Consider the following 23,856-nt stretch of genomic DNA (forward strand, 5'->3'; position numbering starts at 1 on the left):
GAAATGTGGGGGTCTACTGCAGCACATGGGAAGGCTCAGTATAAATCAAACTATTCTTTCCTTTTTCTTGTTTGTAGTTTGATCCTTTATTGATTGAAAGCAAAACAGCAGCAACGGTTGTGCTAATGCTTAGCTCTCCTGAAGAGGAAGTTTTGGCAAAAGCATGTGATGCTTTATATAAATTTGCATCAAAAGGTTAGTCTTTTTGCAATGAGCTTTCCTTTGCGTTACTTAGATTTTGATAGTAGTTCACAATTGTTTAGTTTCCTAGCACTGAAATCTTCGTTTCATCTCAAAGGTCTTTGTCAAGGTTTTGGACGTTTTCTGAAATATCTATCAAACCTGTGTTTGCAGTTATAAAAAAGTCCTGTGGTTTGCATGAAGGAAATTTTTATCATTTTGTTGTATATTCTCTGTTTAATAGAGCTTGGTTTAAATATAACCCAGATCTGTTTTGTTATGAGCAACAGACCTGCGTCTGGGAAAGAATTCTCTTTTTTATGTTACAGTTTGAAATTTCTGTACCAGTGTAGTTATTTCAAGGTTCAGTTTTCAATGAAAATTACTTTTTAGCCTGTTTCTGTTATTTTTGCATCTAGCTCTTGTGTCAGTACTTCTGTGACAGATGATTTACTGGACATGGCTCAGCCTGCTTTATCAAGCTTATTTCTGTATGTGTTGGGACTCTAACAAGTCTCCAAGATTCCAAATTTTCTGAATGTCCCTGTATTACCTATAGCTAAGCATCACGTTCTGGGTACCCAGAAGACAACTGTATAACAAAGGCTCAAAATTATGCTGCACATAATTTCCTAAGTTGCCTCCTACTCATTCCATGCCAGCCACTCAAATTGGTATGCACTGGTAGCATTCTTGGTATGATCTGTTTTAATTTTAATTTATGTTTTCTTAAAAAATTATGGGTTTATATGCTGATTGTTATACTGATGATGTCACACTGCTGAAGTTGTGAGAGAAGAGCTGAAGGCTTTGACAGTCAGCTAGGGAAAGATGTTTAGGTTCAGCTTAATATGGCAAGTTTGGCTGGGGGCATGCAACCAAATTTTGAATATGTGAAGAGAGAATTTGGACTGTTGGGAGACAGCTATGAACCACACACCATAAACTCTTGTAGGCTCCTTCTTTGCTGTCCACAGTAAAATATGGCACATTGCAAAAGAACAGATATTTAATTTTTCCTGTTTCTACTAAATGAATAATCCTTTATATCGTTATTGTAGATATTCCTGCAATCTTCCAGAAGACTAGACTGTAACTTTGCAGTGTGGCACAAGAGGAGTTATTTTCACTTTGCAGTTAATTTATTGGATGTGGCTAGTAAATTGTCACGTCCCTCAATAAAAAGAGTTCTTGTATTTTAATTGTGTTTTGGCCTAAAAATGAGCATAGTTCTCCAGTTTCTTCTTACATTGCTCACTTGTAGCCAGAAAGGACAGGCATGGTTCGTTAGAAAATGAATTATAAAGCTCTTGTGGGAACTGCGAATAGGAGTAGGTTTTGGATTTTGTTTCTTGGGGTTTGGAGTTTTTTGAGCGAGCAGGAACAGAAGGCTGTAATCATACAAAACGCTTCTGTTCTTTGCATGGCCAGAGCCTATTCAGCTACAAAGTGCTCCATTCTCAAGTGGTAGAAATCTCAGGTGGGATTTAATGCTCCAAATCCTGGTAGCTGCTTTGGTTGAGGGGTAGTACAGATCCACAGAATGAATTAATTGTTATTTTGAGGAAAATAAATTTGGGAGGCAAGAAAAGAAGAAAACAAAATGAGGTTCTTAATTATATCATTCACCTGTACTTTGCTAAATAGAAAGCTGTCCTTTGTACTACCACTGCTGTCTCCAACGAAGCCAGAAGCATCCTTTGCTTGACAAATGTGAATTAATCCTAGGTACTATTAATCCTTGATACTATCTGACGTGTTTATTTGGGGTAAAGATTAGCTGATCTCCCAAGGTCCTGTCCAGGTCTTTGTTCTTTGATTCTACAGTCCAATAAAAGATTGGTAGCTGGTTTACTTTGTTAGATTACAACTGTGAGCTTGTTGCGTTTTTATGGAACTTCTAACCTAAATACTCTTCAGGTGATGAAAACAAAATGACGCTTCTTGGTCTTGGAGCAGTGGAACATCTGTATAAACTCATCTCACATGAAAATCCAATTGTACGCAGAAATGCCATCATGGTATTTGGCATCATGGCTTCTAATCGTAAGAGTTTCAATTTTTAAATATTTTTCAATATGTATGAGTGTGGTCATCAAAGCAATAGGTGGCCCATGTGAAAAAATCCTGTGTTAATGGCCCAGAATAAAGGAACAAATTCAGCTAGAGTGAACTCCACTGATTTTGAAAAAGAATTACAAGTTAATTTTCCTCCAACCCTTTTTTTTTTTTTTTTTTGATGGGGCCAAATTGAAACAGTTTAATACTGGAATTATGTCTATCAGGGAGAACCTGACTACACAAGATGCCTGCCGATGTGGACCTGACACACGCATCTCTTTTACAAAAGTTGGAAGAGAAGGATAAAGTAGTATTTATCATCTACAGAAAATGCTATGTTTAAATATCAGTTGTTACTTGAGGCATTAGGGTAACTACAGTGATAAGGGAGAAAATGTGTTAAATTTAAAGTAGCTAACTCAAGTACTGATGGCAAAAAAAGCCCTGAACTATGAAGCATTGGCATGTATATTTACCCAGCTTCTTTGGCAAGTCAGTGCTGCTGTAAATGTTTTGTTATCTGTATCTGAGCTAGTGAAATTCAAGTAGTCTTGAATCTCTCTCAGAGACACTACATTCATAGCAAGGTAATGTATCTACTGTAGCCATACCATTATTAAATGATTTAACCACAGTATATGCAGATTTTCTTGTACCTTTTTATAAGGTGAGGATGGATGTATTAACATCCATGCTGGGTGGCTGAGTAGTGCCAGATGGTCAAGCTGCAGTGAGTTGTAGGTAGACATACCTGAAGATGAAAGATTAAGTGGTGTAAGGTGGAGTTTCAGTGGCTGTTATTTTTACATTGCTTTATAAACCTACAGCTAATTAATATAATTAATCAGGTCTTATTTTGGTACATGTTATACACAGTTGTCTTCCACGGTGGTATCCTAACCACTATTTAAGTCTTTTCATCAACTGCTACCTGCTTTTCATGTTGCACTGGACCTTACACTGTTTACCTTACTTTCAACTCGACACTAGCATATAGTTACTCCCTTCAGGCCTTGGCTTCCAACACTGCTGCACATACGTGGAATTGAATGACTGAACATCTTCCATTCATATTCACATCTTAATTGTTTTTTGCTTTAAAACTAAATTCAACTCATACCTTTTTTCTTACATTTCAACACTGTAATGTGTTGATAGTAACAACACAGCCCTGTAAGATCACATGAAGTCTGTCCCAAAAAATGTTTTTTCGTTATTCTATCCAGTGGTTGTGGTTTTGCTAGTTTGCCACTGACAACAATAAAAACGCGTTCTGAAAGTATTTACTGTGACTTTAAAAAGACCTATATAATTCATATTTTTAGTGTGGGCTGTGTTGGCGTGAAATTAGAAAGTGATGGCTTGAAAATTAACTAGTGGAAGGATTGCTTTTAGTTTGATAATTTTAACCACAAATAATTTTAACTACTGGGGTATGACTTCTTTGACAACTAGAACTGCGCAATATTTAATCAGAACCTGCTAGATGCAAGTATTTTGAATAAAGTTTCAATGAAGTACTGAGGAACTTCATATATATCAAATGTCAAAGAATATCACCTGGTACTTGAAAATCTCCTCTATGTTTTCTTGGCCCATTATGATCTTGGTATAACTTCGGTTGTGTGTCATTCCCAGTCAAATCTTTTTATTACTTAGGGAGTAACCATAAGTACATTTCCCTTGGAGCAGAATCTGTTTCTTTACTCAGCCACCAAGACTGACAAACAAAAGACTTCATGTTTGTATTTATTTCATTGTAGATGATGTCAAGAAGTTACTGAGGGAACTGGATGTCACAAATTCACTTATATCACAGCTGGCACTGGAAGGTAGCTTGCAGTATTCATTCCTTGTGCAAAAGTACACTCAGAAATAATTTATGATTGCCATTTGATAAGTCAATTTAATAAAATCTTCCTTGTAATTTACGATTTGTCATACTACATGTTAAATAGGTAATTGCTTTTATAGGAGTTGCTCTGTTACTCACTGAGTAGTGTTATGTTGTACAGAAGGAGCTCTATGTTTATGGAGATATCAGGAGATGTCAGCTATTGTTTATTGACTTCAAATAATATTTTAAACCACTGGATTAGTGAACATATACTATGCTGAATAAAACTTAATCAAAATATTTCTTTTTTTTCCTCATAGAAGATGTAGTTATCCATGAATTTGCTACTCTCTGTCTAGCACATATGGCTGTCGAATATACTACGAAAGTACAAATATTTGAGCAAGGTGGATTAGAACCACTTATCAGACTGCTAAGTAGCCCTGATCCTGATGTTAAGAAGAATTCAGCTGAATGTATATACCTCCTGGTGCAGGTAAAGTTTTTTGTTGTTTTAAATTACAGAGGCAGATAAGCACTTCCCCCTGACCCCTGCCATCCTCTGTGGGGTTAATAATTTTAAAATATTTGATCCTTTACTCCCCAGTGTTCATAAGTGTATTTGAAAACATTACACCCAAGTCCTTGATTGTTACATTAGTTACGAATATAGCTGATTTGACTCTAATTCTGTTGAACTTAATGCAATTATGAATACTGTACAGCAATGTAAGAGAGATCAGAATCAGATTCAGAATTTTTTAATTAAATATGAATTTGTTTTCTTAGTTGGAAAACAAGAAACTCTCTGTAATGAGAGTTATAACTTGTCTATCCAAAACATTGGAATAATCCTGTAAATTAAAGAACTAGCAATTGTATTGTGCCTTGTTTTGGCCAGAAAGTCCATAGTCACAATTTTGAACATCTTTTTAATGTTAGGTAGGTGAATGCTGTCGACAGCTACTTTCCATACTGGGAGGAATAGATTTGTTATTGGCTACTTTCACACTCAGTACTAATGTCATCCATATGCTGCTTAGCAAAAGAATGGTGCATTTGTATGGCAGTTCTCTTCCATGGCTTAAGCGAATCAATTCAATAATGAATTCAGTTTATAACTCTATCTCTTTTGGGGCATCAGAGCATGTCTATTCAGAATCACATTTTACTCTTTCTCCTTTTTTACTATCTCGCTGTCTTTGTTGCAGGGTATATCTGGATAACTGCACCTGGTGCTTGCTTATATTGATAAGGATAATTGCATGCTGCACATGTGCAATAAGCTATTTAAAAGCAAATTGTAATTTATTTATTTTTTTCTATTTTAATATAATCTACTACTGTCTTTTTATTAAGCTGCATATACACTGTTTAAAGTTGAAATTTCAAATTGTCATTTTATAATTACTAAAACAAAAGAAGATATAACCAGGCAACCACAGTAGAGTGCAAAAACTATTTCCCCCCCACTGAGGAAAATAAAAATGTTGAAACTAAATTTAAAAAACTTTCTCAAAGAAACATGTATGTTGAGACAAACATGGCAAAAACAAGAGTAAATAGGCTTCCTTGGGACTAGATTCTGTAGTGTATACTTCAGTCATGCAAAAAAACTGGAATTTAAGGTTGGTGGGTCTTGATTATATTAAGTTTGATTCTTAGCTGAAAAGAAAGAAATCTTCAGAACTGGAAGCTCTGGAATATTGATTCATTTTTGCATGTTTGAAATCAGTTTTTTGGTGTTCTTTCCATAAAGTCAGGAATTGATGTACTGTTATATTCTCTATCACTAACATTCTTTGTTGGATATTTTGCTGCAGGATTTTCAAAGCCGTGCTGCCGTTCGTGCACTGAATGTAATTCCACCCTTGCTGGAACTACTGAAATCTGAATACCCAGTTATTCAGTTGTTAGCCCTTAAAACCTTAGAAGTAATTAGCAAAGACAGAGAAACCAGGATAATACTGGGAGAAAATAAAGGATTAGATTGTCTTCTGAAGATACTGGAAATCAATGTACAGTTTACTTGCCTTAAAAATTTTTTGTTCTTGCTGCTAATGTTTGTATGACTAATCGGAAATATTGTTCATGTTATAGAAGAGGGATAAAAGAAGAAAGAGCTCCTTTCTTGGAGCTAACGATGATAGAAATAGAATAAGCTAGGATACCTAGCTTGCTAAGAAAGGGAGCAAAGGGATTCACCAAAATGTTTGTATTTGTTTTATTGCTTTATTGCTATTAGTAATACTGTTTTACATTTACTGTCCATTTCTCAAACTGTTGTAAATATCAGAAAAATTCACTATATAGCTTTTTATATGATGTTTTCTCAAAATTTTTGATTATATGCTGAACTCTGGTGCTGGTTCCTAGTTTGAACACTGATCCTTTTTTCTGAATTTATTTTTATATCAATGGCCTTAAATATAATTTCCTACCTTGGAAATGTCATTGTTTATGTTATTGTGAGACTCATTTTAGTGCTTCTTGAGTTCAGATGTCACCATGAGAAATATAATGCATAGAGAAATTTGTGAAGTTTTTGAAACTTTAAGATGACCGGTCCTTTCTGAATACCTGCCTAACCCACTTTGATATAATGAGAAACTTCTAGGGTTTTTACTGTTTTTGATAAATTTTGTTGCACCCTAAGGCACATCAAAGAAATTATACAAAAAAAATGAGTATGAAAAGATGTACTTTGCAGTATGAATAAACTGTCCGAAAGAAAGTTATGACAATTATCCTACAAAGTTAAAAGCCAAAGATACTTTAATCCTGATTTGAAGGTTATTTGTTTGGGGTTTTTTCTTTATTAGGAATTCAGCGATCTACATGTGGAAGCTCTTGCAGTGTTGGGAAATTGTCTTGAAGATGTGTGTACTCTGCAACTGATTCAGCAGACAGGAGGCCTTAAAAAGCTACTTTCACTTGTAGGAGTCTCTACTGTTCCCGATATTCAGAAGAATGCAGCAAAGGCAATTACCAAAGCAGCTTATGACTGTATGTGACTTTTTAAAATCCATGGACATGAATCTGTTTATGAAGTAAATTTTCATCCAGAATGAGGCTTTTACCTGGTTGAGGGTAGTACTTGTGCTGAGGAAAACACTGGCAAGAATGAATTGCAGTGATGAATCTTGCCAATCAGAGCAGCAATTGGATGCTAAGCTACATATATATATATATATATACACACACACATATATATATAAGAAAATGTTAAGATTTTGCCTTAATTTATTTTTAAATGTAATATATTATTGCAAAATGCTGTCCTCAAAAAGCAAAAAGGAGCTCTGAAAATATGATTTTTATCTTTTGTTTAGTGATGGCAGGTAACTGCCATCTTAAGCCACCTTTGCTGGCACTATTTCTCATTGCTCTCAGTTAAGACTTAATTGCAAGCTTACTTCCTTTTGCATACAACTGCTCGTCTAAATGTCAGGCAATTTCAAATACAAATTCCTTTAACAGGGACATGAAAAAAAGCCCTTCAGATGGCTTGCAGATTAATATTCCCAGTGGAGTTAAATAATTTCTTTGTCATCTTTTTATAATTATTCATCCTATAGTTCTTTTTTATACACTTTCCTTTAATTCACCAAGGAATTCTGAATTAGGCGAACATGCTCATCATTTTTGCCCACAAGGACACTCTTTAAATAAGTCTACATTTGAAATTCCTTCTATACATTGGCTTCTGAGTTGCAGCATATGCCTAGTAGTGCTATGTAACAAAATGCAATGTAAGAAATAACATACTTCTGTCTATAGAAGATTTTAATTCTGTCAAGGGATTTTGATAACGGTAACTATGACAGTAGAGCTTAAATATTTCATTCATATTTCTATCATCTTGTAGTTGAATCATGGCTTTAATTTATGTGTATTTTACAAATATGTTATCTAATTTAATACATGGCTAAAATAATCTCTCCTTTCTACAGTATTTCTGACCTCCTTTCTTCTCTCCCCATCCTATCTTTCCAATTCTTTTCTCACCTTCCTTAGTTTGATGTTCTGAATATTTGTAATTATTTGGATTGCAAATGATACATGAAAAGAGTGGAATCTACCTTTCCTAGTATTCTGTGGGTTTCTCTATGCTTTTATCATTATCTACTGGAAGCTTTGCAAGTCAGTGAAAATTATTTTCATTAATGTTTAGGTATCAAAGATAGGAAGGAACCTTCTTATGCCAGTATTTTCTTTGTGTATTTTCCTGTATTGTTATTTTATTATGCTACTTAGGACTGTCAGTGTCATTTTTATAGTCCTGTGACAGGCTTGTAAGTAGTATGCTAAGCAGATTTATATTTGCTCCTACTACTTTCTACTGCATCTTACTCCTTTTTCATATTTATTTTCAAATAAGCATAGCCTTCTTTTCCTCTTTCACACCTTTTTCAGTTTTTGTGTCCTAATATTTTAGCAGCTGTTAGTAGAAGCATGTCTGAACACAACATTTTTAAAGCACGGTGGCAAGAACTACACATAATGTATTACAGTACTGCCTATGATCTTATATCATGGGATGTTACCGTCAGTGAAGATGCATCTTCTTGTCATACTTCTTTACAAATGGAGTCAATGTGGTTTCATTATAAAGCTTTGCTCTCTTCTTCAGCTTATGACAGTTGGTATGGATGCAGCAAGCTGGGAGAATAGATCAAAAGAAGATTTAAAATATTTGCTTCCAAGCTGTAGAATTTTGGTGACAACCAGTTAGACAAAGGGCAACATGTTGTACTGGTGCAGTGGAAAACACAGTCCAGTAAACCTGCTGCTCAACATGGCCCCAGAAGTATTGAATTTATTTCAGATACATAGAGCTACTGGTCTAAATTCAGCCTTCCAGCGGAAAGAAAAGCTGTTTTGGGGCCATTATAAGAATACTTCAAGTGCAAAAAGAAAACAGAAATCTTTGCAGTTCTTGTTTGTTTGTTTGGGTTCTGGTTGTAAACACACAAAACAGCCTATCCAAACTGCAACACTAATGTGTACTACTATACTAATACTTGCCTTGATGTAAATACAATATAATACAACACAGCTCTAAGTTCTTTTATGACTTCTTCATTAAATTTGCAACAGCCATACAGTAGTTCACATTCTTCAGGTTTGATAATTGTGGTTGCAATTTTCCAACATGTCCTGCATAGTTGAGAAAAAAATTACTGCTTTTCATTGAAATGAAAAACTTACTTCTGCTATGACAGAACATGTGTCTATCTGGTTTTTTTAATCCTGGCAGCTGAGTATACAGCAGTATCTTGTTTTGAAATTATTATTGTTGACAGATGGAATTTAGTTTTGGTTTTTTCCTGATAGATGTGATCATAGGAAACAGTTTTGGTTTATGTCCCTTTCAGCCCTTTGGAAAGGGATTCCTGTAACTTTTTGTTGTTGTTCTTACAAGACAGATGTATCCCTTACGAGCTATTCTCAATATCAGAATAAATTACATGGTAAAAACTCTATATTCAATTTTAAGTAGCATCTTTAGAATGCTGCTCTGTTTAAGTAAATTAAAATTGATCATATTTCTATACATAATCATTATCCATTTGCCCCTGAAAATTTGTTTCGTTCTGTATCATAATTTTTAATTTAATATATTAATTTATCAAAGGTTTTATTTTGTATGCTCAGAATTACAGTGGTGAATTTTACTGTGATTCCCTCCTTGCCCAGCAAATAATGCAGTCATTTCAGAATGCAAAATATAATTTAATGCTATAAATTATTGAATATCTGTGAGTGGATTATCTGGACTGTTGATTAAGGAGGGTCTGACTTTCCCCTGACAATGCCAGACACACCAGCAACAACAAAATGCTATGGAGTGTGTATGGAGAAAGTGATGGTCACGCTCACTCAAGTTTGGCCTCACTCTACCAAACATCTGGTTTAAAGCTCTCCCTGTTCTTTATGTGTATCTAAATGCAAATCCTTTCAAAAGGGAGCATACTAAACATGCTCTGTAGCCTGATTAACATATGCTTTTTCATAACACAGGTTTTTATTTATCTGGGGGTTTATTTATCTCAACTCAAGATCAGTGAGAGGTCAGGATAGTAGTTAACATTAATTTTTTTTTCATTTGAAATTGGTATAAATAATTCCATAAGGTGATGACAGTGAGCTGAACAGGTAATCCAGGAGAACTCTGATCATGATTTTAGGATAAGAAGGGGAAATAGGAAACTATATTGAAAAGGTTGGCTCATGATGGGGTCCATGAAAAACTGGACAGAAGTGTTAGTACTCCAAACTCTTTTAGTTGGGTGTGCCTGAGTATTTTACTTCATGTTAAATCAATGTATTCAAATTACTTGGGGGTCAAGAAATTCATCACTATAAATATGATTGTCCTGGTTTCAGCTGGGATAGAGTTAACTGTCTTCCTAGTAGCTGGTACAGTGCCATGTTTTGAGTTCAGTATGTGAAGAATGTTGATAACACTGATGTTTTCAGTTGTTGCTCAGTAGTGTTTAGACTATAGTCAAGGATTTTTCAGCTTCTCATGCCCAGCCAGGGCACCTGACCCAAACTGGCCAACAGTGTATTCCATACCATGGGACGTCCCATCTAGTTTAGGAACTGGGAAGTGGGGGGCAGGGAATCGCCGCTCGGGGACTGGCTGGGTGTCGGTCAGCGGGTGATGAGCAATTGCCCTGCGCATCATTTGTACATTCCAATCCTTTTATTACTACTGTTGTCATTTTATTAGTGTTATCATTATCATTACTAGTTTCTTCTTTTCTGTTCTATTAAACCACTCTTATCTCAACCCACGAGTTTTACTTCTTTTCCCGATTTTCTCCCCCATCCAGTGGGATGGGGGGGAGTGAGTGAGCGGCTGCGTGGTGCTTAGTTGCTGGCTGGGGTTAAACCACGACAATGATGTTGGCACTGACATGAGAAGTACTTAAGTACAAAGGACGCTTTTCAGTCGTGCATTCTTTCTTTTCTATAGTAAAGGAAACAACTCATACAAACAGAGAGAGGATCAGCAGAAAATATTCATCCTTTAAATAGAATTGGCACCTGAATCTTAAAATATTAATAATTTTCATCTGTCTAGCTAGCTAAATATAGGTGCATACTCTTTACTGTAAATTCAAATCCGAAATCTGTTTTTCCACATTATTGGAAAATTCTTTATTCCATTTAAAATACTTTAGATCACTATTTTCACTCATTCAAATGAATTATTCATATTATTATTATTATTTCATAGAGACATAAATTATCTTTAGAATGAAATGCTTACCCATCATCACAACTGCCTTTAAAAGCAAGAATAATTTTTAAGAAAATCTGTATAGTAGTAAGTAACTTGCTGTACAAGAACCAAATTACTGAGGCATGAAGAACCTCTAAAGATCATTATTAGGGATTATGGACTACTTTGGCAAGCAACAGGCCAGCGGCATACTTGATTACTTGTCAAAACAGTCTGTAATCCCAATTAAGGCCTCGAGAGCTGACTGATATGCATCAAGGTTGTGGCCAAGGTTCTGCTGATGCTTAAAATCCTCTCTGACTTATTTGTTGCATCTTTTGCTTTGTGATTTCTATTGTGTATCTCTGATGAGTCTTAAAATTTTTAAAATTGAGCTAGAGAGGAGAAAATGGCATACATTCTCATGTACATGCATTGCATCATTTCTGCTGTAACTATATTTTCAATCAAACTTTATTTTCATTGGCTTTGTGGTCTTCTAGTTGGTTACTTTTATTCACTACAGATTCAGTTTTATTTAAAAGAATACTTACTTTTCTTTCCTTTTTAAACTTTTTCTTTGTAAGACAACAGTCCAAATAAGGGAATGATCCCTCAAAGCATTAGTAAGCACTGGTAAAATTTTCAAATGTGTCGAAGTCCTACTGACTTCTCAGTTCCTGAATTTCTTTGATACATTAGACAATTTTACCATGTAGATATAACTTCAAGCATGTAATTAATCTGCTTTAAGGTATGCATATGGTTAAATGTTTATTGACCCTCATAACTGTAGAACTTCCATGCTGTCCAGTGCCTTTCTAGCTGAGAAAGTTTCACTCTGGGCTCTTTGTAACAAACACCTACCTGCACTTATGATCTCATCCATTTTAGGGCAAGTGAGTTTATTAGTCTAATTGTCAGATGTCTGTAGATACTTTGTAGACACTGTATGTTGTTACTTGTGTAGAGGAAGGGAACATCTGTGTCCTTCCCTAGCTGCTGCCGATTGTTGCAGTGTAGGTCAGCAGTGAACCCTGTGTCACCAGGCTAAAATACAAAATTGAAATTCTCTGCAAAGCGTGAATTAATGAAGAACTGCAAGCTGTGCAGAATTTAAAATTCTTTTTTTGGCTATTGTACTATGTTAACTGGTACCCCACCAAGTTCAATTGTACATTATAGTAGTATGTTCTTCAGTGTTATGCATTTGGACTTTGTTAGCATAAACCGAAGTTAAGCATGATCCTGAGTAAGTATGATCTGTTGAATTGGAAAAGCTGTTTTCATCAAGCCTGTACGCATTCTGCAGATTTAGAGTTCACTGAAGTCTAATGGGTTTTGAATCAGGTCCTTTGTGCACATTTCTTAATTGCTGGTGCCTCTGTTACCAAAATATTTCCATTTCCATGGTATCAAAAGCAAGTGTTGTGTTATGTTGGAAACAACTATATGAAATCAAATTCATGTCCTTTCACTGATTTGGAAAATTAATGCAGATTAATGCTATTATTCTTTTTCATTTAAAGCTGAAAATAGAAAAATCTTAAATGAGGAAGAGGTTGAGAAGTGTCTCATAAACCTTCTGGAAACTGATAATGATGGAGTTAAAATTGCTGCTGCCCAAGCAATTTCTGCCATGTGTGAAAATTTAGCTAGCAAACGTGCATTTAGACTCCAGGGTAAGTAAGGTGGGAAGGGATGAACTGAGAATATGTGCCTTTCCTTTTATAAGGAGCATATTATAATTTTGCAGACTACCATGGTTTATTTAACAGTTCATGTATACAATTATTTCTTTCAAAGGGATTCCCCAGCTAGTACAGTTGCTAAGCAGTGACAATGAAGAGGTAAAAGAAGCTGCAGTGACAGCATTAGCTAATTTGACAGCAGCCAGTCCTAGTAATGCAAGGTGAGTCTGCAATAATTAAATTATTATTTAAAGCACTAATCTGAACACAAGTGATAATATTTTGACTTTTAAAGAATGCCCCATCTTGTCCTTATCCTACAAGGCAGGTCTGTTTGAATTTGACTGTAAGGCACTTTTTGGTGCTTATGAGTCATCTGGAATAGGCTGGTTCTCATTGGTGTTACAAGAGTTATGCTATCTCTACTAACGTTTGCTTTATCAAGGAAAGGTATGAAGCAGATGTAATGAAAGCAGAGCTATAAATCATGTTTTGAAGGGAACATATGAGGAAAGTATGCCTTGTAAACTAAGGCACTCGATGTGGGCTTTTTTTTGAGATTTCAAAATCAGTAAGGTATCCTTCAAAATTTGATGGTTTGTGCAACATTTATGGCTTATTTAAGGGAGATAGCACTCAGATATTCTGAATATTGGTGTTGTCTTTCTTATTTTATTGTTTCTCAAGTAATAGAGAATGCTCTTAGTGCATTCTCTAAAAGAAAAGTAGCGTAACTTCAGTATCCAAAATAACTAACAAAGGATGGCTAGCTGACTATAAGTTCCAAAATAATTGTATCAACTAAATTCTACTGTCAGTTGCAGAGTTCTGTTATCCCAACTCTATTAAAAGTTCTGTTCAGGGAAAAGAAACAGAGCAGTCTGACGTATATGAGCAATCACATGTAGCTAACAAACCATAAAATAAAATTCCTTAAAAGTTTCCTGGAATATACTTAAGGAAGTTGTAATCCATTCACAGGCATTCTTTGAAGTGAAAAAGTAAAATAACTCACCAAATAAATTATTTGTTTCAATTTATTGATTCAGCCCTAATAGTCACCAGTATTCACTTAATGTTACCAGATGGAGCCATAATTTGACATAAGAGAATAATATTCTGTTCTCAGATTCACATAGTAGATGGTTTTGTCTGATATTCTGCTCTCCTCATGTGCACGACTCTTCAGTTGGTGTCAGTGGGAGTCATACACACATAAAAAGAGCACAGTACTGGAGTCTAGGGGTCAAACTTTCAGCTCCGCTACAGCTGTTTTTCATAGCACAGCCCTTTGAGGTTTCACATTGTGAAAAGGGAATCTCTGGAGAGTTTGGAGTTGGTATAGCAGCTTATGCCAACTCATTCAGTTTCTTTTGCCAAGGAGATAGTCAGGACATTGTTTAGCTCAACTGCTAGAACAATTCTCTGAGACCTCAGGCAGGGAAATAGCTGTCTCTGTTCCTCTGCATTATAATGGAGTCCATATTTGTTTCTTGCTGGGCAGAGTAAGGAAATTGTAAAGGTGACTTACATATACTTCTCTCTCTTTGCAAACCAGCTCCAAGCACAATATGGAAGCACCAAATAATCTAATCACAGGTCTTCTGTGAAAATCAGGAAGCAATAATTTACATTAAATATGTATATTGGATGAATGCCATGTGACTATATAATTACTTCAAAGCTTCATTTCTAAATCAAAACCATTAATAAGTCATAGAAGGGTCCAAGTGTGACTAGGATCTATAAATGAATATACAGAGTTGAACCCTCAGCTGATACAAATTGGTATAGTTCCAGCTCACTGACTGAGTATCTGGCCCATATTTATTTTACATTCACATAATAAGAAAAAAAATAGTTTGGAGAAAATGCATTCCAGATTGAGTTACCATAATCATATTTCATTCTGGACTATTTTGTGTGTGTGTGTCTTGTAAACCAGTGAAAATAAGTGTATATATAATGAAGATGCTGATATACTTTTATAATAATGTGACTTTGCCATGTAATTATGTTGACAATATTCTGGTCCCAAATGAGACTAATGAGACTAGTGCCCTTTTATTGGTTATATATTAGATTCTTGTTATAAACCCTCCAAGAATATTAAATCATAAAGCTAGTAGTAGCAGGTACACTTTATGTGGCAAGAACAAAATGGCTGCAGTAAAGGGGAAGACTATTTACTATAAATGTTTCCACGTTTTACTGGCCAGCCAAAAATTCAATCTTGTTGAACTCGTATACATGTGTTCTGCCATATTTCATTTCATGAGCATTTTTGCATGTATGATATTGATTGAAGGATGTGTACCTTGCCCTTTCATTTTGTACAGTATATATTACAGAATGTAAACAGAGTACAGGACACTGCTATTTTTGCTGGAGATTTGTTGTTGTTCTTAGAAATATTTGGTCAAGAAGTGTTGCCTACTTTTCATATAATAGGGAAAAAAATACAAGTTAAAACAAATTGTGTAATTAAGGCTCCCACAATAGCTAGCTTATAAGGATAAAGTCTTCCATTGATTAATAACACAAGAACAGCATAGGCAATGGGCAATACTACCCCCCACTAATGTATATTAACCTTGACCTTTAGGTGCTTCCCCACAGCAATGAAAGGCTAGTTCTATACCCCTACCCAATCAATCCTTTGTTTCTCAACTGAGACAGCTAATAAAGGTGTCAAATATGGTGGTGGTTTTGTAATTAGAACACCTGTTCACGATGAACGGGACAGAGACCAGGTTGTCATTTCACAAAAGTCCCCAAGCAACCACGGTTTGGCAAAAATAAATAAATGAATGAATGACTCTGGCCCCCATAGTATTTTAACCAAAAGTCTAGAGCAGAAGGGAACATGAGTCCCATACAAATGGTGTGAGTTTTCAGCTTTATTGGAAAACATGGATTTTCAGTATGATCTCTATCAGAACACCTAAAAATTACTATTAAAAACTTCTAAAATATTTCAGCATTTAAGTTTTTGCTGCAGAGCTGATGTGTCATGCTTTAGTAGCACATAGAAAAAAGTACGGTGGTCAAATGCCTCATTAGTTTACAGACTGACGCCCCCAGATGATGCTTTTATCAGAATTTTATTACAAAGTAATGACATAATTTTAATGCTGCTGCATATTGATGATAAATTCTTTGTAAACTTGTTAATAATTAGGCTAAATAAAAATAAAATTGCAAAGTATACTGCAATTTAAAATCCCGTGTACTTATTCTAACATATGATAAAAAAATGATTTTATTATGTTACTGTGTGTATAGCTCCAAGGCCATCCTTGATATATGTGTCAGAATTTGTGTCTGTGGTCTACTTCTGGGAAGAAGAGAATTATGTTCAGCTGGGTATTTGCATCCACTTCATATTTTTTAATCCGGAACACTAACTTGCTTTATTGAAAACTGTATACAGTTATTTGGACAGCAGAATGCCATTTTAAAGAATCTATGAAATTTGATGTGTCCAAGCATCAGGAAATGTAGGCAGAGTCACTTCAACAATGTACATTATGCACAAATTGAAAAATTACACACAACAAAGAAACAGCAGTGCCATCTATTGGACAGAAAACTAAATTATTTTGTGCTATAAAACTAACTACAGAACAAACGTTTTACTTCAGCCTCTGCCTGTTTTTCCCATTTAAAGTATAATCAATTATTTTCGCTTTTCATGTATTTAGGATAAGCTAATTGTTTTAGATATAAATATTATATTAGTTAGAAGTTACAACATAGAAATAAGAACTCAAGTGTATCAGTTAGTCAGACATTAATTTGACCACCTCTTTTCTTCAGTATTGTCATAGCACAAATGCCATTTCTAATAGCTGTCTTCATAAATCTGGCAATGTCTGAATTCTGGCCACCTAATGGAGTTACCACTAAAGAAAAACATATGCTCTGAAATTTAGAGCTTTGTACTGGACACAAAAACTAATTAACAGCCTCAATAATATTTGTCTTAAATTGTTTATTTTAAGTGCAAAATTTATAGCATTCAGTTAGAGTTCGGTCTGGAGGAAGAAGGAATGGGATGGTTTTTGTTCAGCTGTACTAAGGGCTGCAGGAAATTGTGGTACATGACAGACTTATGATCTGGCAGAATATTTCTCCTGGGGTTTATAATTAGTGTCATGTTACATATTTCTAAGTATTATGTCTGGATTCAAGATAGTGAAGTATCATCCCCAAAATTGCAAAGTCAGCAAGCTTGATGTTATTTAATTTTCTAATTCTTTGATTCTTCACAGGAATCAGTGGACCTATTTACGTTAGCAAAATTATGTCCATATAGGCAGTTACAGGCATTCACAGCATCTGAATATATGTTTTCTCAGATGTATCAAGATTTCCAAGAAGGAAGATAGGCTGGGAACTCGAGTTGTTCCTTTGACTTCAGTGGGTGTTGCATCTATTCCAAACTGAAATTCATATACTGATCTAATAAGCCAAAATACATCCTCAGTCTTTTCCATGTGGATAATGCTTACCTGTAGTGAGAGTCTCTCACCTTCTTAAACAGGGATTTTCAGTATCCACAACAGATTTTTATTGTTTTTAAGATGGGTATGGCTGTCAAGGAATAAATGTAAAGCATGTCCAGTTTTCTTACATTTCAAATTTTGTTATTACCATCAGGAAGTAATGATTATTACCATTAGGTATTAATATCACTAGGTAGTAATCTTGGCTATTAGAAAATGGGAAATTTAATCATAGCTTTTCTCTTTCAAGACTGTAGATGGAACCTAATTCACATAAATGGATCAATATTGAAGCATCAATTCATTTAATGGTACATTTGCATGAATATATGTGTTAATTAATGAGAACAGGAACAAAAATTTCTAGTACATGACAACTACATTTAAGAACAGAAATAGGGCATAATCCATTGTATAGGTTTTCTCTTTTTTATGGCTTAACAGTTCTTCTTTATAACATAAGTTTCTGTTTCTGAGGGAGAGAATCAACAATAGAATGCCACTAGCTGTATTGTGTAAAGGTAATATGTTTTAATACTGACCCCTAGTGACAGAATTATATTACTGAGCTACTGTGCTGCAAGATAAAGGGATTTTGTTGGGGTTTGTGTTTTGTGTTGTTATTTTTTACATTAGCACCCATTCTGCTGCAACCCTATCCAAATCCAGTTAACTCATGTCATGAACAGATTCCTGGTTTGACTTTCTCTTACTGTATATCCAAAGTGTGATGGGTGCTTTCTAAAGAAAAGGGACAGCACAGTCATGACCCAAGAGCTCACAAGGTTTTCCTTACAAGTTACATATTGACTTCCATTGAAAACTGCAAAATGTTTTATGGTAAATTTCTCCCTTGGCAGAAAAGCTGAATCAAGGCCTAATGCTGGGATGTCATTCAGAAATGGGTTTCCACTATGACTTTAACATCACATGAGATGACTGATGGACAACCCATGGACAGTACCCTAAATCATGCCCTGCTGTCAGACGCAAAATGTTTCCCTCAGCCAGCTGTTGGTTTTCTCTCTTAGATTTGTGAATGTGTGGCTATATGGAAAAGTCCCTCTATGGACTCAGGCACTGTAACTGCATTTTGTTGCCAGTACAGCTCTTCTTTCACAAAAAATGTTGTTACTCATTTTTCTGTTTGTTTGTTTTTAAACTCTGTTGCTTATCAGGGGTTTTACTGAAGACAGAGACCAATATAGAGCATTCATCTCTATCTAACACAAATCTCATGTCACAACATCCTAAAGTGCATGAGAACCTAAGTATATCCAAAATAGTTTCAGGCAGAAAACACAATACTTCTAAATTGGGGTAACGGTAACTATATAGAAGTTCTACCCCTTATAGATATAGCAAAATCTTTTGGGCTGTTTGTACTCTCCTACCTTCAAAGCCTTGCAGTCTGATCACTATTGACCTTAGTTGTGGAAGGCTGGAATTTCACTCGGAGCATGTGTGTTGTCACCTGTAACTTCCCATGGTAGATTTCTGTGACATCAGATGAAACTTTCTTCTTCCTGGAGACTCCTAAGCCTGGGAGAGAAAACTGTGTTTTATGTAGTGGCACAAGTACAATGATTTCTCTTGAGTGTGTATCCCTACAATGACATTCAGTGATATGCACTGAGGTGAATTATACTTTTTTGGATTAAAAGTGGCAAGGTTTATTTTACATTTGAATAAACTTCAGACAAATGTATTGGTGCTTTTACATGCACATTTTCTTTGTAGCATATTTCTAAATTAAATGCAAATTATTTAAGTGTATGTTTTAACTTAGTTGAGTATAGTGTGAAGTTATTTATTTGAAGTGTATGTAAGAGAATTGTGGGTTTATGGCTGATCATGCAAACTTAATTCTGTCCTGCTGTGAATTTAACCTGTGCGCTGACTGTGCCATGTTATCTAATTGGACTCTCGTGCACACAAGGGGGTATAAATAAGCTTTCACAAGTAACTTTAAACCTTTTGACTTGCAACCTCAGTAATTTTATCTTAACATAGTAGTATATGTGTACTTTCTTAGAGATTTAATTTGAAGAGAGAAAACTAAAAGCCTGAGTTTCTCCACTCTGAATCATCATAAGAGTTTGAGCATTTAGCAAGGTAAAACAGATAGCTGCTGTTTGAGGTAAGTTCACAGTTGTCCAGAAAAGACTTACCCAAAAGTGAAAGATGGGATCAAGTTTCATAGTCTGAGTTCTGTGCAGAGAGACTGACTTGGCACAGCTTTTTTGTCCTTCCTCAGCTGATGCTTCCAAAGATGAAGAAGAGCCACTGTATCCTCAGTCCCTGCGTTCAGATGAGTTGTTGTGAGGGCCATGCTTTGGCTTTTTCTTTCCTTCCCTTACACCTCCATGAAGGCTGCTCTGGCAACTCCTGAATGTTCCCTGTTATTTTGCTTTTGTAATAATGCGGATTCCATTCCAACATTTGTGCAGAATTATTGATTTTTGCATGCACTACTTCTTGGATCAGAAAAAAGAGAAGGGGGCATAGTGTCTTTTTCATGAGCTTATCCTGGCTGAAGCTACATGGGATCTTTAAGGGCCAAAAAAGGTTTCTGTTGCTGAATTTCAAGCCTTTCTCATAATAGTGGAAGTGTCAGAAATTCTTAATAAAGGTTGAAAATAATATTATAATTGAAAAGCTCAGATATCATTAATAGATAGTTCATTATCAATGCCCCTGTAATATTTTAAATTAGATATACTACAGTTTTAGAACTGAGATCTATGTAACTTTGTCAGATGAGTTCAATGACAGACTTTAGAAGATCTCTGTGTATCGCTATATGACAGTCAGGTATTACAGTCTCTGCTAACTCAGACAGTTTAAGGTTTTATTGCTTCCAGACCGTGAGGCTTATTAAGTTTTGGGTTTGTTGATGTTTTAACAAGATACTTGTCATTAAAAAATAGGAATAGAGGGTTCAGTTCCTGAAATGAAAATTTAATATGGTTTGTTGATATGATCAATATTTTTATCGTAGCACAAAGGGGCCCCAAATTGTAGATCAGTCTCTTGTGCTAAATTCCCTTACTCAGAATAAATATACTAACATTAATTTCCCTTGTATAGTGAAGAAAACGGAAGTAATGTTAGTCTTTAAATAAAATACGAGTGACTATATACAACAGTCAATTGCTTTTGAAAATAATTAAATCACAAAGTGAAATTTTTAGTAAATGCAGAAGGCATTTATTGGATGTGATTATTCTGATGCCATAACAAGGCAAATGAAGAATACTAATACATTTAAGGGATAAAAAGGAAGATATTTACTGAGGTTTTTCAAACTTCTAGCTATGATATTCTTTCTCAGTCAGAAATTACATAATAGAGATGGATCAAAAATGCCTTGTGTGAAAAAGAAGTCATGCGATTTAACACAGATAGAGTTGATTTTAAAAAATGTGTGTGTAATTAGATGCATAATTCTTATGCATAATTTACATGCAATTATGTATGAAAATGAGATATGCACAGGCATAAATGGCTAGCTAAGCACCTCACACACAATCACAGTAATTTTGCACAGAAATTAAACATGCAGTTGCAAATACATTTGGAAAATGAAGTCCATAAGGAGACCAATGGCCTTTGTGAGGAGGAAAAATTTGAATTTTTTCTGAGCAGAAATTGTGTTAAATCCTTAATCAGAAGCAGGGAAGTAAACAATATAGAAGTGAATAAAAATACACTTTAATATAAACCAGTTTATGTTCAGTTGTGGTAGAAGAAGCAAAACCAAACATACTTTACTATTTTTATGAAGTGTCAATCTGACTAATAAATTCAGCACAATCCAGAGTCAACAGTGGTGTGAAGCTGCACCACTGCTCTTCCCCTCTACCTTCCCTCCATGGGAGGTTGCTTGGGTTAGGGGTTTGGGGTGCAGTCTCAGTGGTTTCTGTCAGCTCTTTGAACACTGATAGTTGCTTTCTCCATTAGGCTAGATGGAGAAGCCTCCTTCTCTTCAGGAGGAAAAGCGAACCGGACCATTCCATATGCACTAAGTAAATAATCCGTTATCTTTCTTGCCATGGTTAGGAGTCTTGGTTGGCAACCAGAGCTGTTATGCTTGATGTGAAGACATGGTTCTTGCCCCAGAGAACTTACAGTCCTAAAAATAAAATTAAAAAATCCACAGAGTTTTGGTCCAATTTTTACAGATTATTGTTTTCACAACACTCTACCAATGTCTGAGCTATCCAATTGCACCCCAGACAACTAATGCAGCGAAATATTCAGTTCGGTGAAACTCATATGCATCTTCAAAGTAACTGTTTAAAAAAAGTTTGCAATTGTGAGACTTTTGGTAATGATTTTATTGTCAACTTTTAATTTATTTTTGCAGTAAAAGCAGTTAAGAAAACATTTGTTCTTCTCAAACTCTCAGCATTTATTCTTTGAGTCCTGAGTGATCTTTTAGAGAATTTTCAAGAAAATCTCTTTATAACTTGTCATTTAAAATTAATAATTTAAATTAAATATCTATTATCTGACCTTTTAATGTTTGCCTTTCCAGTGACACTTGAGAAAAATATTTTAGCTATTCTTGAATACAGTAATTTGAATTCAGTTGTAATCAGAATTTTACTCTTTCACTACAGGGCATGGTTAAGGTCATTAGCGTACTTGAACCATGTATACCCTGGTTAAGGTAAATGCCTAACCCTTTTAGGTTAGGCACTCTAATGATCATAACCATGTGCTTATAAATCACAACATTTGAATTATTTTAACTTTAATTTGAGCTGTGTAATTTCTACACCTATCTTGTCTGTTATTTCTTGTTTGTTTGTTTGTAATTCAGATAGTCAGCTTCCACTTTTCAAAAAAACATGCTGATATTGCAAATGCAACAACCTTTTTTTCTTTTTCCCCCCTTGTCGTTGTCTTCTTTCCTTTTCCCTAATCTTTTCTCTCGATGATTAGGGAAGTTGATATATTTTGAATCTTTACACAACATGGAGGAAAAAAGCTGTGGATTTATATGACTGACTCCTTTTCCACATCAAAAAGTGTATACTTTTTTTCAGCTAAACCAAGGCTCCGTTCTTCCTTGAGGGTGTAGTCCTGTAGTGGGAGCACTGATAAAGCGCACCATCTCAGTAGGATGTGTCTGAAGCGCAAAGTGCGTTCTGGTGGCAGGGAGAGAGGCTAGTGCTGATCTATATTAGGCAAAGACAGTGCTGGTAAAAGCTTCTTCCTCTGACTTTTGTTTCCGTGTAATAAAAAAACTACACAGTGCATATCTCTGCCCAAGACAGAAGGGAACGAGGACCTCCGTACTTAGATCTTAATGTTGTAGTATTTCAGCACCTTAAAAACTTAAGCATATTCATTCTTTCAGCTCCCTTCTGAGGCCAGGCACTGCTGTCTCTTTAGCAGCTGGGGCTGCGTGGCCCAGGGTGACAGCGCTATTTCTGTGTTCTCCAGAGGGCTATGCGGTAGGAGTGAGTTGAACCATGGATTCCCCATTCTTCCTTCTACCCTCATAACCTCTTCTGTATGCATCTCTATTACCAGGACACAGTGGTGCCCTCAGGTTTTCACACCCTCTTAAAATCTTATTCTCAAAGGTATTGGTTACCTTCAACTCTCATTACCTGCTGTTGTCATTTCTAACATGAATTCTTTTTGCCTTGTGATCCATTGTGCTACTTGATTAAACTATACTCATGAAACTGTGATTCAAAATGAATCTGTGCAGAAGTAGAATGCAGGATTGAAATAAATATGTATGATCTTCTAAATCAGTGGTTCTCAACCTTTTTGAAGTTGAGTGGCACTTGAGAAAATTGGCTGTGCTCTGTACCTCGCTGAGGTCAGCTCTGAACACGCGAGGAGCTGTCACCTTGGTCTTTTGTTAAGTACTTGTGTACTTGCTGGCTTTATGGAAATTATAGTAAATCTGCTTATAATGTGATTGGCTACATCATTCAGTTCCGTGTATCATCCTGGAATCAGTCTGTTAGGGACTATATGTTTACTAGGATTTCCTGTGGGAGAATACATGTGTTATTGGGTGTAGTATAGGAATAGTAAGTCCTATACTTGCTGCAGAAGTATTGGATACTCTACACCTGTGAGATGCAGTGATGCATTTCATGAGTAGTGGATCTGTTCCATAAATCCTGGAATTTCTGTGTATCCATTGTACAGGAAAAACTGTTTGATTTTGGTGGTGGTTTTTTCCTGGGTAATGTATGTGTGTATATACTGTGTAATGCTGTAAATCTGATAGCTTATGGACATGCCTTACTGTGCATGGGTGTGTGCATGTATGGTGAGTGTCTCCCACACTTTTAGCAGGTACATCATGTCATT

General features: G+C 35.4%; 1 protein-coding gene across 1 annotated transcript in view; it reads left to right on the plus strand.

Moving 5' to 3' along the window:
* Nucleotides 1-23,856, plus strand: part of ARMC3 (armadillo repeat containing 3) — a 65,892-nt gene that overhangs the window by 20,333 nt on the left and 21,703 nt on the right. Inside the window, exons 4-11 of the mRNA XM_069776866.1 lie at nucleotides 78-195; nucleotides 2,101-2,226; nucleotides 4,005-4,073; nucleotides 4,399-4,574; nucleotides 5,902-6,096; nucleotides 6,901-7,084; nucleotides 12,842-12,994; nucleotides 13,119-13,224. Coding sequence (XP_069632967.1) covers nucleotides 78-195; nucleotides 2,101-2,226; nucleotides 4,005-4,073; nucleotides 4,399-4,574; nucleotides 5,902-6,096; nucleotides 6,901-7,084; nucleotides 12,842-12,994; nucleotides 13,119-13,224 — 1,127 coding nt within the window. The remainder of the gene's footprint in view (nucleotides 1-77; nucleotides 196-2,100; nucleotides 2,227-4,004; nucleotides 4,074-4,398; nucleotides 4,575-5,901; nucleotides 6,097-6,900; nucleotides 7,085-12,841; nucleotides 12,995-13,118; nucleotides 13,225-23,856) is intronic.

The sequence above is a fragment of the Haliaeetus albicilla genome, chromosome 2 (genome assembly GCF_947461875.1).
Source record: "Haliaeetus albicilla chromosome 2, bHalAlb1.1, whole genome shotgun sequence".
In the NCBI taxonomy this organism is placed as follows: domain Eukaryota; kingdom Metazoa; phylum Chordata; class Aves; order Accipitriformes; family Accipitridae; genus Haliaeetus; species Haliaeetus albicilla.